The sequence below is a fragment of the Garra rufa genome, chromosome 13, assembly GCF_049309525.1.
Source record: "Garra rufa chromosome 13, GarRuf1.0, whole genome shotgun sequence".
In the NCBI taxonomy this organism is placed as follows: domain Eukaryota; kingdom Metazoa; phylum Chordata; class Actinopteri; order Cypriniformes; family Cyprinidae; genus Garra; species Garra rufa.
Genome location: NC_133373.1, coordinates 28,892,779 through 28,907,348, shown reverse-complemented (window position 1 = coordinate 28,907,348; position 14,570 = coordinate 28,892,779). Strand labels below are relative to the sequence as shown.

The following is a 14,570-nucleotide window of genomic DNA, read 5'->3' as shown; positions in this document are numbered from 1 at the left end:
GGGCAGGTCCCCGTCCACGCTCAAAGTTTATGTGGCGGCCATAGCAGCGTTCTCGAGGACAACGCTAGGTCAGTCAATAGGGAGGAACGATTTAATCATACGCTTCCTTAGAGGAGCTAAGAGATTAAATCCACCCAGACCGCCTTCAGTCCCAACGTGGGACCTTTCTGTGGTGCTGGACGCTATGAAGGGCGGACCATTCGAACCACTACAGGCGGCTGAATTAAAATATCTGTCTCTTAAGGCTATATTCCTCCTAGCGCTCGCTTCAGTGAAGCGCGTAGGAGACTTGCACGCGCTCTCCGTGGGCGCGACATGCATGGAGTTTGGACCTAACGACTCTAAAGTTATACTCAAACCCAAGCATGGATATGTGCCAAAGTCTATTAACACACCGTTTCGAGCACAGGTCATCGCACTGTCTGCTCTGCCGGTTGTGGATGAAGAGGCTGACGCGAGACTCTTATGTCCAGTGAGAGCGCTAAGAGTCTATGTGTCTCGCACGTCTGCTTTTAGACAGACAGAACAGCTGTTTGTCTCGTTTTACGGGCATTCTAAAGGAATGGCTGCGTCAAAACAGACTTTATCCAGATGGATAGTGGATGCTATTGCACTGGCGTACGAGTCCAAGGGCATGCAATGCCCGCTGGGTGTCAGAGCACATTCCACGAGGGGCGTGGCCTCGTCGTGGGCTTGGTCGAGTGGGATTAACTTGCAAGACATTTGTACGGCGGCAGGCTGGGCCTCTCCGTCTACATTCATAAGATTCTACAACTTGGAGGTTCCCGCCCTACAGGCCAAGTTGCTATCGGTCTAGATATTAACAGATATCTAGACCCATGTTCCAAGTTTATCCAGGTCGTTTACCTGCCCGGATACACCAGGAGCCAGTGTTTCTAGGGTCCTAATCCCCTTATACGTTCAAGCACGTTCAAGCACTATATGAACCCCGGGCTATCGCCCTCGGGTCTATGGTATCAGATCTTGGCATGCACGGCGTTTTACATGGGGTCCCCAAGCGTAAGCTTACGCTTACGCAGTACGAGAGACCTCTCGTAAGAGAACGTACTCGGTTACTAACGTAACCTCGGTTCTCTCAGAGAGGGAACGAGTACTGCTACCTTGCCGTGCAAGCGCGTGCTCTGGGCGCTTTTATGATGAAAAACCAGAGTGTAGCTGCCTTCGAGCGATATTTATAGGCTTGGATCACGCCACTTTCGGCGGGAGATGACGTATTAGGCGCGAAATGCCCTCATTGGAGCTGGTTTCGCGCCAAGCCTCGCTCGATAGGTGCTGCAGTTGCTGCAGAGCAGCCAATAGGCACGCAATACGCCTCGCCTATGTCTGCTCACTGCGGCAACGCGTTTTACATTAATACAAAATTAAGGATAATTTTTTGGCTTCAATATCTCTCGCGGAAAGGATTTTCCCCAAGCGTTACGCTTACGCAGTACTCGTTCCCTCTCTGAGAGAACCGAGGTTACGTTAGTAACCGAGTACGTTCTCTTGCATGGTTGTGCTCCATTGATTTATGATTAAGGAATAATTGACGACGGGCCGTAGAATTCTTAGAAAATAATGCACACTCAAGGTGGTGTGCATTATTTTCGTAGAATTCTACGGACCGAATTCAGTTATTCCGCTTATACTACAGTTACCACAAGTCAATTATTCCGCTTACACTACAGTTACCTCAAGACATCGATCAAATGATATATTTCAAGACATTCGTCCGGTTTTTATCCTTAAAACGCTATTGTGAGTAGGATTAATTTCTTATGCAGCTCATCCAACAGCTTCGTTGCTAGTTCCAAAACGTCGTTTTAGACCTAGTAACGACGCTTGAGCCGTTGATAGCAAACTAATGCAGTCAATAATGAAGTTTAGACAGACCGACAGACAGACAGAAAGAGAGAGGGAGAGAGAAGTGCATTATTACCTCTCTCAAGTCTGTGTGTCTCTGAAAGGTGACTGGCAGCATCGTCTCTACTAACAGTTAAACTTTAAGTTCATTTTCTTCTAGACCACGCCGTTGTTACCTCGCTTGTGAGAACTGTCATGTAGTTTTTAAGTTGTTAATCGTCAGAGCAGCGCTAACAACATTAACGCGAGTGCTAACTGTATATGTGTGCGTCTGTCAGTGAGAGAGCGAGAGAAATAGAGTTTGTGCTTTCCGTACATAATAAAACGTAATATTGTGGGGAAAAAACATGGACATAATCCGTCGTTTTTATCCTGTTGTTTACTGTATTTATTAGTTTGGCCAGTGTCATTGTGTTGTCAACTGTTTATTAACAACTGTTTATTAAGTTAAAGGTTTGATACTGATTCGAACTTGAGTGGGGATGAGGTCTTAAAATATTCTGAGAAGGTCTTTAAAAAGTCTTAAAAAGGTATTGAAATTACTTTTGGAATTTCTGCATATACCCTGTGACAGGGACTTGCATCAGACGTATGTCCCTTATGCTGATGATACACGGGGCAACTTTTTGAGCAATTTTATCGGGCAACTTTTTTTTTTGCAATATTGTTTGAGCACTTTCCCATTGAAAATGGGTAACAGATTTCTATCTGGATAATTTAGATCAATCGTGGGCCCTGTATCTCACCTGGTTGCCCATTGACAGCAACATTTGCCAAAGTTGCCCGGCAACATTGCTCAAAAAGTTGCCCAGTGTATCATCAGCCTTAAGAACGGCAGTAAAACATTTTTGTGTGTTGTTGACTCACAGGACACCCTGTTCAAATAATTTATTTATTGTTAACCATTCTGAGGATCAGTAGATCCCAGTGGTATTAATCCTTAATCCTAAAAGTTATCTGAGTCTCTTTTGTGAACATCTTTCATGAAATGCAACAGAATTGTGTAAACCATCAGTTAGACCACATTATAAAATTCGTTTATTCAAATCCAAGCGCTCTTATTAATTTGATTCCCAGAATGCTTCCAATTTAAATGCATTTACGGACACTCTGGAATTTAATAGCAAGTTAAAGTCAGGCAGCAAGCCTTCTCTTTCCATCTATCTCTAGCATATCCTTGTTATAGTTGCTAATGGAGTGATATTAGATTATGCAGGCCGTTTGTGACTGGCTGGCTGACTGGTCTGTTGACCACCAGTACAGTCTTATTTGAGATTCACACGATGAGATCACGTCTCGACCAAGGCATCCCATCAACAAAGAGGCATTATCGAGACAGTACAAAGCCCAGCATGATCAATGCCACAAAAATGCCCAACCCTTATGAAAATACTAATGTGAAATAAGATAAAGATGAATGATTGCATTATATTGTACTATAATTTTTTTTTAAATTTTAAGCAGACATACTGTAATATGTCAGTTTAATCTGCTATTAATGATAGCACAGACTAAAACCGTGTTAACGGATATCTTGATATTTGAGATAAAATTCACCATGACAGTGCATGACTAGTTCTGAGACAAGCACGTGAACCTGTGGTTTCCTGTCTGTTGTAGTATCCCTTCCATGCACACATATTAATGAACATTTCCACAAGCACATTTTGAAAGTTATCTATTTTTCACCAGTAACTGATTTTGAAACCACTGACAGTTAAAGAATAAGATACAGGTATAATGAAAAAAATTAGGCAATGAAATGCTACATCAGAATATCACAACAGTGACCTCTTGTGTCTGCCAGGAAAACAGGAAAATTCTGTAAAAATGTTTAGGTTAAATATAAATTTGAGATTTTTGTAATTCCAATTCCAATTTTCCAAACACAAAGATGTTGTTTATGCTCTCAGTTTGCACTGTATTCACTGTATTCATTTCTTTGTGATTGTGATTAATAGGATACTGCAAACGGATGTATCCAGTGCAAGAGGATCCAAACCAGGTATATACTGTTATATCTATGATGTAACATAGATATACCGCTAACCGACAGTGAGACACGTGATAAACAAAGCAAAGGTCTCACAATCTTGTGAATCTCGCCCCTGACACAATCTTGCCAATAGCCGCAAACATCTGATCGGATTGGAAACCTAAACCACTTTTGCTGCAGCAGTTTCTCAAGGTTCTTTATCCAGATGCCAGTTGATAACCGTTTGATCTGTTGTTTTCGCAACCCACTGCTTCCTGCAGCTCGTCCACAATGCAAATGCACACAGAGGCATTTGAACAGAACAGACACTAATGAAAAGCCGTGTGGGTGTGAAGCTCTGACCTTTTCATGCTATGCTGAACATCCTGTATTACATTCATATGCTTTAAGAACCGCTAGAGTGAACTTTCTGAATTTCCTTTCCGGGATCAATCAAGTACATCTTTGTGTCTGTTTATGTATTTTTATCTGTCTGTCTCTCTGTGACTGACACCCACTTCATGTCACTCCGCTGTAGAATTCAAGCTTGGGCATGGAGACACAGGAGATGACAACATGGATGAATCTGTCTTCTGGAACACTAAAGTCTTTCCTGTCCTTCAAGCATTTGAGTCCTTTGCACCAGGTGATGATAAAATTACCCCCATGAAAGTGTTAATATGCACCAGTAGCTCCAAAAACAAATTTACATTCAGGTTGATACCTGATGACCTTTCATTATCTTTTAAAAACTTTATAAGAACAAAATTTTTGCATTACTTCTTTTTGAGCTCTTAGAAATATGAACATGAATAAATGTAATGTTGCAAAGATATTCAGATTTTTTGCATCAAACTCTTATCAGTCTTCTTTATTATTTAAAGGAGAAGTTCACTTGGAGAACAAAAATTTACAGATAATTTACTCACCCCCTTGTCATCCAAGATGTTAATGCCTTTCTTCAGTCGTAAAGAAATTTTGTTTTTTGAGGAAAACGTTTCAGGATTTCTCTCCATATAGTGTACTTTTATGGTGCCCACGAGATTGAACTTCCAAAATGCAGTTTTAGTGCAGCTTCAAAGGGCTCTAAACGATCTCAGTCAAGGAAGAAGGGTCTAATCTATCAAAACGATCGGTCCTTTTCTAAAAAAAAATGCAATCTGTATACTTTTCAACCACAAATGCTGGTCTTGTCTAGATCTCTGTGTATTCCGGTTTAAGACACTTAGGGTAGGTCAAAAAACTCCCATCTCATTTTCTTCTCCAACTTTAAAAATCGTCCTATATCGCTGTTTTACATTTTTTTGATCTTCAGGGCCTTTGATCTTCTTTGCATGTTCATTTTGTAAACGCTGGGTCGGTACTTCTGCAGCGATGTAAGACGATTTTGAACTTAGAGGACAAAATAAGAGTTTTATGACCTACCCTAACTGCCTTGAACCGGAATACACAGAGTTCACACAGAACCAGACAAAACAAGCATTTGAGGTTAAAAAGTATATAAACCTTTAAAGAAGCATGTAAACTGCATTTTGGAAGTTCTAACTCGCGGGCACCATAGAAGTCCACTATATGGAGAGAAATCCTGAATTGTTTTCCTCAAAAAATATAATTTCCTATCGACTGAATAAAAAAAGACACAAACATCTTGGATGACAAGGGGGTGAGTAAATTATAAATGATAAATAATTATAAATTACACCCCTTTTAACAAGATGTAATAAAAGTCTCAGGGGTCCCCAAAAGGTGTCTTTGAAGTTTCAGTTCAAAATACCCCACAGATAATTTATTATATAATTTTGTGGCTGTCACACAGCATGTAAGTACTAAACTAAGTTCTCTTTCATGTCTTATTGCGCTTGAACTGTCAAATACACACAGGTTTGTGTTAAAAACACATAGGAGTTACAAAAACAGTCAGTTATGTCTGTGAAGGTAAACCACTGGGAAAGAAATTGCATGTTTATATTAGATCTGTGTGACAGCAGCATAATATACAGTAAATAAATCCACTGCTCTCTTATCTCCTCTTAGACTGGGACTCTAAAGTGTTCTATGTTCATCTGTGGAGCGAAAGACAAAACAGTTTTCATGCTTTGCTCAAACTTTCACCATGGCGCTAGAACTAGTACACCATTGTCGCTTGCAAAAACACAATGGTGGTGCTGTGGGTTGAATATTATAATAATATAATTTACGTCACGAGGTGAGCGAAAACTGAGCGGCTCATTTTTACAAGCTTGCAGAGAAAGGCTTAGCAAAAAAAAATACTGTTTTTTTTTTCATGTTTTCTGGGTTGGTAGATGCACAGAGGGCCCGATTATAGCACTTAAACATGGAAAAAGTCAGATTTCCATGATATGTCACCTTTAAAGAGAAATAATAAAGAGAAGTAGTTCCAAAACTATTTTTTGACATGCAATCATGCAAGTAGTTGATTTTCCATTCACCCTGTTACAGTCCAAAAATGTCTTGTTTGAGTGGTTTCTTATTTTTTTCTATTACTAACTTTAGATTTTGAAAGATAGCCCCAGTTGTGAGGTTATTGAATTGTGCTTATGCAAGTTTGTACTCAAGAGCTGCACTTTAGCACTTGAATGTGTCCCAGAGTGAAAGCAAAACTGCAGGGAGAAAGAAAAACACAATATCTGAATGCAGAGGAATAAAAACAAAGCTTGTGTTGAGCTTGGCACAGCGCAGAGCTTTTAAAGTCAAAGCATGTGGGGGAAAAGAACCGTGAAATGCAATCTAATAGCAGTAAATATTTAAGCACTTTGAAAATTCAATAGAAATTCATTTAAAAGATAAATATCAAATATTTATTGTGCCAAGAGCCTCTCGGTTCATGCATAAAATACCATTCATATTCTCCATGGCATCATCAGAGGGTGCCGTTGGGGGGAATGCCAACCATCTTGGAAACAGATTTGAGAAACAACATTTGTTTTAGCAGAAATAGCTTTGGAAAATGCAGCCTGTGACTTATCCCCTAAAGGCAAGTTAGATCCAGCAAGAATAGGGCAATGCCAGTGCACACAATGGTTAAAAGGCATGTAGAGATGGATAATTATTCCACAAGCAACATCTAGTCTAAGATGCAAAGATGAAAAAAGGATTATTTATCAATTTTAATTGAGCCTATGGGATTTTAGAGATATTGATACTCTATCTATAATCTAATCTAACTTAAAACTCGGTGACATATTATGTAGTTGTGCTCAAAGCTGGTAAATGAGGAAAGACAGTAAAGAGCTATTATACACACACACTAATGATGCATACCATACAGGGGGGGAATTTGCCCTGAAGGGCCATGTTAACTCTGTCAGTGGGTGTTGACATGTGGGCCAAATGTCAGTGAAATGTCAGTAAGCCTACTCTGTGTACACATGAGTTCAGCTGAATGAAAGAGGCTGTGTACCCCACAGACTACTCTTCTTTCACTGTCCTTCACAGGGACAGTTGAAGGATGACAATGCTGCAATTAATACTGTGTGAGACATTTGGTTTGAAATGGGACCTTGACACTGTTACCCATTTTGTGCACTGGAACATACAGTATACTGATCGGGTTTTGTCTTTTTCTAAAACAATCCTTACAGGTGATGAAGTGTCAGATGAGATTGTGGGAGAGCTGTGTAATGCATGCAATGGTCTCCATAATGCCCTGGCAGAGAGAGGCATCCTTGGAAGACAGTTTAAAAAGAGGTCCGCCATTCTTAGAACACTCTTCAGACTCATAGACGTGGGATCGGATCGACTTAACCTAACATTAGCCAAACTTATTCTGGCAGTAAGTATATAGAAACATACACACACTTAACTGTATGGCTGAGAAACTGACATAAAATACATAATACAAGGTTTTATTAAGGCTTAACCTTAAATGAGAAAAAGTCACAAAATTTCACGAAAAAACATTTATAGTGTTTGTGAAAACCCAAAGATTGTGTCAAATCATGTAATCTTTTACAAAGTCTGATCTTAAAGGTTTAGTTCAATTCTAGAATAGAAATTTCCTGATATTTACTCACCCTCATGTCATCCAAGATGTTCACGTCTTTCTTTCTTCAGTTGAAAAAAAAAAAAAGGTTTTTGCGGAAAACATTCCAGAATTTTTTTCCATAAAGTGGACTTCAATGGTGGCCAACAGGTTGAAGGTCCAAATTGCAGTTTTGCTCTACACAATCCCAGCCGAGGAATAAAGGCTTGTTCACATCAAGAACGATAAATATAACTATAAAGATAACGTTATAAAAATAAATTTCAAATTTAAGAGAATAGCACAGTTTACACAGGACTATAATGATAACGATACAGCGGAACAATATCGTTGGCATCACGGGCTTGCGCATTTGAAATAGGAGGCAACATTGTTGAGAAGCAAACAGACATTGCACAGCAAACAGCACATCTAACAGGAATTCAGCGGTAGCTTGGATAACATTGTCTTGCCTCCTTTAAAGTTGCAATACAAAAGAGTACTTATTGTTTTTATTCCACTACATCGACTACGTTAGAGATCATAAAATTTACGCTAGATTCACTGTTTAGATGCGCTTGAAATGTGCATGGCTTAACAAGACAAATATGACAACTGTAGCCAAATTCCTTGACACGTGTGTGGTGGCTCGTGATGCATTGACCCCAGCCTCAGTCTAGCCTGTAGTCTAACTGTAGCCAAATTCTTGAATCGATTTTGCTTGACAAGCCTCTCAAAGCTGCGGTTCTCTTGGTTGGTTGAGCATCTTTTTCTTCCACACTTTTTCCTTCCACTCAACTCTCTGTTAACATGCTTGGATACAGCACTCTGTGAACAGCCAGCTTCTTTGGCAATGAATGTTTGTGGCTTACCCTCCTTGTGAAGAGTGTCAATGATTGTCTTCTAAACAACTGTCAGATCAGCAGTCTTCCCCATGATTGTGGAGCTGAGAGACCATTTTGAAGGCTCAGAAAATCTTTGCAGGTGTTTTGAGTTGATTAGCTCATAGGCATATTACCATATTCTAATTTGTTGAGATAGTGAATTAGTGAGTTTTTGTTAAATGTGAGCCAAATCATCACAATTGAAAGAACCAAGGACTTAAACTACTTCAGTCTGTGTGCACTGAATTTAATTAATACACAAGTTTCACAATTTGAGTTGAATTGCTGAAATAAATTAACTTTTCCCACAACATGCTAATTTATTGAGATGCACCTGTAGTTATCGTTGTGTTTATAGGGCCTTTAGGGTCTTATAAGCAAAATTATCGGTCATTTTATAAAAAAATAAATAAATCAAATTTATATACTTTTGACCACAAATGCTCATCCTCCACTAGCGTCTGCATCTGCGATGCGCATGTATGACTTAACACATTATGTAATCACATTGGAAAAGTCACGCATGGTTAGTTGTTCATCTGTGTACTTCGGTTCAAAAAGGTAGGATAGAGCGAAAAACTCTATTTCATTTTCTCCTCCAACTTCAGATTGTCCGACATTGTTGTTTTAGCTTTTTTGTAAAAAAAAAAGCTGTTTGACTTTCTTTGCACATTGGCTTTGTAAACATTGGGTCGGTACTTCTGCCTATGTCATACACATGCGTGATTGTGTAATGCGTGAAGTCAAGCTTGTGCAAGGTCAGCATTTATGGTTAAAAAGTATATAAATGTAATTTTTTTTAGATTTTGCTACATAGGACCTTTATACCTCGCCTGGGATCGTGTAGAGCCCTTTGAAACTGTATTGAAACTGCATTTTGGACCTTCAACCCATTGACCACCATTGAAGCCCACTATATGAAGAAAAATCCTGAAATGTTTTCCTCCAAAACCTTAATTTCTTTTAGACTGAAGAAACATCTTGGATGCCATAGGGCTGAGTAAATTATCTGGAAAATTTCATTCTGTAAGTGAACTAATCCTTTAAACAGCCTCGCTTTGTAAGACATGAGCCTACTAGTATATGTATAATTTGAAATCAATAAGTAGTCTTATTTCTTTTGTCCATATTACAAGCTCAACGTGAGTGGAAACAACTTGCTGAACATCTGCAAACTCATCTTCAAAATCAGCCGGAACGCTAGTAACGACGCCCTGTTCCTCAACGGCTGTATCCTAGGTTCGACCTGATTATTACATAACTCACCCAGACTATCTAAACTCAATCAGTAATTATCTCTAACATCAGTTCATTGTGTGTTCTTTGTCCACACACAGACTCCCTTTTGTCTCTGCTCCATTGTGAAGATGTGTGGAGTAAAGGTGAAGCCATGCTATACTGCATCGGCTCACTAAAGCTCCTCTCAGGGAACAGCGCCCTCTCCAGGCTGCTGCTGTCTAAAGGCTTTATCGGTGTCCTGCTGCAGCTGTCAAAGAGACTGATACATGGTCCATCTACAACTTCAGCTAACGTAACTTCTCACATGTCAGAGGGAGAAGGTCAGCGTGTCATTGCAGGACACATACTGGTACAGGTGGGTCATCCTTGATGGCTGCTTAGGTGGGAGTCAAAGGTCAAAGTTGCTTTTTTGTCAGCTGTATACCCAGATACACTAAAACTAAGGAAGTTACAAACTAAAGCATTTTGATGGATCAAATATGACATTTTGTCTGTCTTAAAAAATTGGTTTACCAAAAATGACCTGGCTTGGTTGCTTCTGCGGAACACTGAGCAAGATATTTTGAAGAACAATTTCGGTTACCATTGACTTCCATCCTATGCACCAAGAAACACATCTTAAAATGTCTTCTTTTGTGTCCACGGATGAAAGAAAGTCATTCAGGTTTGCAATTAAATAAAACACAGAAAGGGCTTTTCTATGTATGATTATCTTTTCCTTGTTGTCTCAAAACAAACAATCCTATCATGCATATCCACAGTGACCAAGGTTGTGTGCTTCCCCTATGTGCTCGAATAGTGTTTTGTGCAACACACACACACCACTATAGATAAACAAATAGGTTTGCTTTGCAAACACTGTAAATCTGCGTCTTGAAGACTTTAAAAAAGAAGGAATTCAGCAAGCTTGAACCCCACCCGGATGTTTCTCAGAACTCTGCTCTGGGAGCGAAACGGAACAAAATATGAGCGCTTCATAAGGGTGGGGTTGCATGGGGTCGAATAAAAGGGTGGATTTTAATGTGCTTTTCCTCTGCTTTTGTTTTTGCTTTTGTCTGGGAGGATGCCCTTTTTTCCACTTCTCCATGTCCATATTTTACGTTATGCTCCTCCAGCACAAAGTATGTCTCAGAGGAATGATTTAACTCTGCCCAAACAAACTTCCTGAACTCGGCACGCACGGTTTGATGTTCAGCGCCAATTGCCGTGCCACTCATTAGTCTGTTGGCAGACGGAAATGAGGATTTTTATGAAAGTATGGCCTGATGGGCCAAGCGGCTCTAGCAGGCACCCTCCATGTACCCTAATCAGTGCCTCGTGCACTTGATGGAGAGATTTATGAGGCCACTTTAAAGACCTTCTGTTATTTCTTCTTGATTATAAGTGCTTCCTGTTTTATATGCATCTCTAGCCATTAGGCAGTAGTACACACACATGCACACCTGCAGCACAGTTTCTCATTCACACTCAATCGGCAAACATACATACTCATACATTTAATTTTTGACCTCTTGATGCTTTCTAGGTCACAGCAGCTTTGAGAAATATAGCTGACCAGTCTGAGTCTCGGCCTGCCTTCCTGTCCAACAAGGCATTCTCTACTCTTTGCTTGATTTTGGAGAACCATCGCAATGACCTTGACATCTGCATTAATGTGGCGCGAATATTCAGGTCAGTCTATCAGTCAGTTGTCATTGTGATATGTGTGTGCATTCAAATGTAGAATGTAGAGCTTAACTTAACCAAAAAAAATGTCCATATAGTTATACGATTTATTAATTTGATGTGCAATGTACAAACTTTTTTATCACAAATGCAAATTTATATCTTGTAATTCTGACTTTTTCTCGCAATTCAGACTTTTTTTCTCAGAATTGTGAAATATAAACTTTCAATTGCGAGTTATGAAGTCCAATTCTAAGGGGGGAAGACAGATATCTCACAATTCTGACTCAATAACTTGCAATTGTGAGATATAAACTTGCAATTCTGAGAAAAAAGTCAGCATTGAGAGATAAAAAAGTCGCAATTAACTTTTTACAATTTTTGTAAGGGTAATTAAATGTAAGATAAATATAAGTATAAATATTTAAATATATGTAACTATAAATTTTAAGTTTTAAATTCCACAATACAAAAAAAAATCTAATGAGTTTTGTTAAATTAAGATATTTCAGTGACAAAATATCGTACATATATAGTTAAAGATATAAGTATATATTAAAGATAAAGATATAACTCAGTATTGCGGGATATAAATTCGCAGTTTTGACATTTTTACTTAGAATTGTATAATAAAAACTCACAACTGCGTATTATAAAGTCAGAATAGCGAGATATAAAGTCAGAATTGTGAGATATAAACTCGGAATTCTGACTTTTTTTCACATAATTCTGAGATATAAAGTCCAATTCTGAGGGGGAAAAAGACTGATCTCTCACAATTCTCATTTAATAACTTAAAAAGTCAGAATTGCAAGATATAAACTGAAAAATTCTGAGAAATAAAGTCAGAATTGCGACACAAAAAGTCGCAATTACCTTTTTAATTTTTTTAAGGATAAATAAATGTAAGATATACATAAGAATACATATAAAAATATGCTGCATTTTGAATTCCACAGTACAAAAAAATCAAATGACTTTTGTTAAATTAAGATATTTTTTTGATAAAATATCATACATATATTCCTAGTTTTATATTTTATAAATAAAACACTAGAATGTAAAAAAAAAAAAAGGTTTCAACTTAAAATTGTTTGTTACCCCACTGACTGAAAATATTGAGTTTACTCAACTTGGATAAGTTGATCTGATCAAAACTTTTAGCGGTGTAACAAATTATTTTATTTTATTATTTTAAGTTGATTTTTTTTTTTTTTTTTACAGTGTATGTGTTTGTCTCACATCATAATGTATAATTATGATATAATCATAATGTTGATTTCAAATTATTTAAGGTTCTTAGCTTAAGTTCTTAAGTTCTTAAGAACTTAAGTTCTCTTAGCAGTTGGCTGAGGCCTTGTAAACTATAAAATGCTTTTTAAAAATCCACCAGCTGAGGTAAGATCTAATCTTAGTTTAAGGAATTGAGCTTTTTGATTAAAGTTGATAAAGTTGTGCCATGTGATGTGTTTGAATATTCTTGTGTGTATTCTGTCTCCAGCAAACTGTCCACCTACACTGAATGCTGTCATGCATTAGCTGAGACGCCACGCTGCTGCCGCCTATTTTGGGACCTGCTAGGCAAACACAGCAGGAAACAGGTGAATTTGGCCCAAGTATAAGTACACTGTCCACACACGCTCCGACATACACTAATCCAAACACACACATGTAAGCATATAGCCTGCATGTTCCGCTTTCTGCTCTTAAGTGAAACTTGAGCAATGGTCTATGAAGGTGTGTGTGTGTGTTTTTCTGTTCGTTTTATTTCGGTACAGACAGTTCAGATGTTCTCTTTCCTTCTGGCACTAAGAGTAATGAGATCATGTGCTCCCAATCTCATAAAGAATAAACATGCTTCACACTGTGTACTAGGTATCATAAACACAGTCCCACACACACCCTGTGCCTCACATAGGGACATACTGTCCTCTAGACTACTGGCAGAGGTCTATCTCTGCACCCTGATTTACGTTCTAACTTACGTTCTAAATGAAAACAAAGGCGTTGTTGAAAATCTGTTTAATCTGTCTGACAAAATAAAATTAACCAAAAGCTGCTAGATTCACATGAGTTTAGTGGACCATTAAAGCACTAAACCCAAGCCCTGTCAATTGATTTAAATATTTAATCCTAATTAATCTTATAATATTTTTAAAATTAAAAAATTAACATATTCAATTACTTTTATTAAATAATAGGTCTGTGTCATTATTTAAAAATACAGATACAGATACAACTCAACTCCCCACATTTTATGGTAGACATTTTTGTTGTGTATGCCATTGATCTGCAATCCTGGTATTGCATTAATATTTAAATATAAGTATAAAATAATATGAAAGACCATTTCCGCCACTGAAAAAAAAAGGTAAATTTGACTTTTTATCTTGCAATTTTGACTTTTTTTTTCTCAGAATTGCACAATAAAAACCCGTAATTGTGATTCTTATCTTAGAATTGTGAGATATAAAGTCAGAATTATGGGATAAAAACTTGCAGTTGTGAGATATAAACTCGCAGTTCTGACATTAATATTTAAATATAAGTATTAAATATTCTGGAAGACCATTTGCCACTGAATAAAAAATAAAAAAGGTATGTGCAACACTTTATCTCACAGTTTTGACAATTTTCTCACAATTGCACATTTGCATAACGCAATTCTGTCTTTTTTGCTCACATTTCTCTGTGATATAAACCCAATTGCGAGTTATAAAGTCAGAGTAATGAGATATAAAGTCAGAACTGTGGGATACAAACTCGCAGTTGCGAGATATAAACTGACGTCTGAGTTCTGACTTTTTTTTTTCGCAATTCTGACTTTTTTTCTCAGAATTGTGAAATATAAACTTGCAACTGCAAATTATAAAATTTAATTTTAAGGAGAAAAAAGACTGATGTGTTTACAGAACTGCGAATTCTGGCTTAATGACTTGCGTGTTATAAATTGCATGTTATG

The 14,570-nt window shown here is 37.9% G+C and overlaps 1 protein-coding gene across 1 annotated transcript in view; it reads left to right on the top strand.

The window, feature by feature from the left end:
- armc2 (armadillo repeat containing 2) overlaps nt 1-14,570 on the top strand; it is a 34,667-nt gene that overhangs the window by 9,249 nt on the left and 10,848 nt on the right. The window contains exons 5-11 of the mRNA XM_073853159.1: nt 3,825-3,868; nt 4,377-4,484; nt 7,441-7,631; nt 9,841-9,943; nt 10,042-10,298; nt 11,469-11,614; nt 13,110-13,209. Coding sequence (XP_073709260.1) covers nt 3,825-3,868; nt 4,377-4,484; nt 7,441-7,631; nt 9,841-9,943; nt 10,042-10,298; nt 11,469-11,614; nt 13,110-13,209 — 949 coding nt within the window. The remainder of the gene's footprint in view (nt 1-3,824; nt 3,869-4,376; nt 4,485-7,440; nt 7,632-9,840; nt 9,944-10,041; nt 10,299-11,468; nt 11,615-13,109; nt 13,210-14,570) is intronic.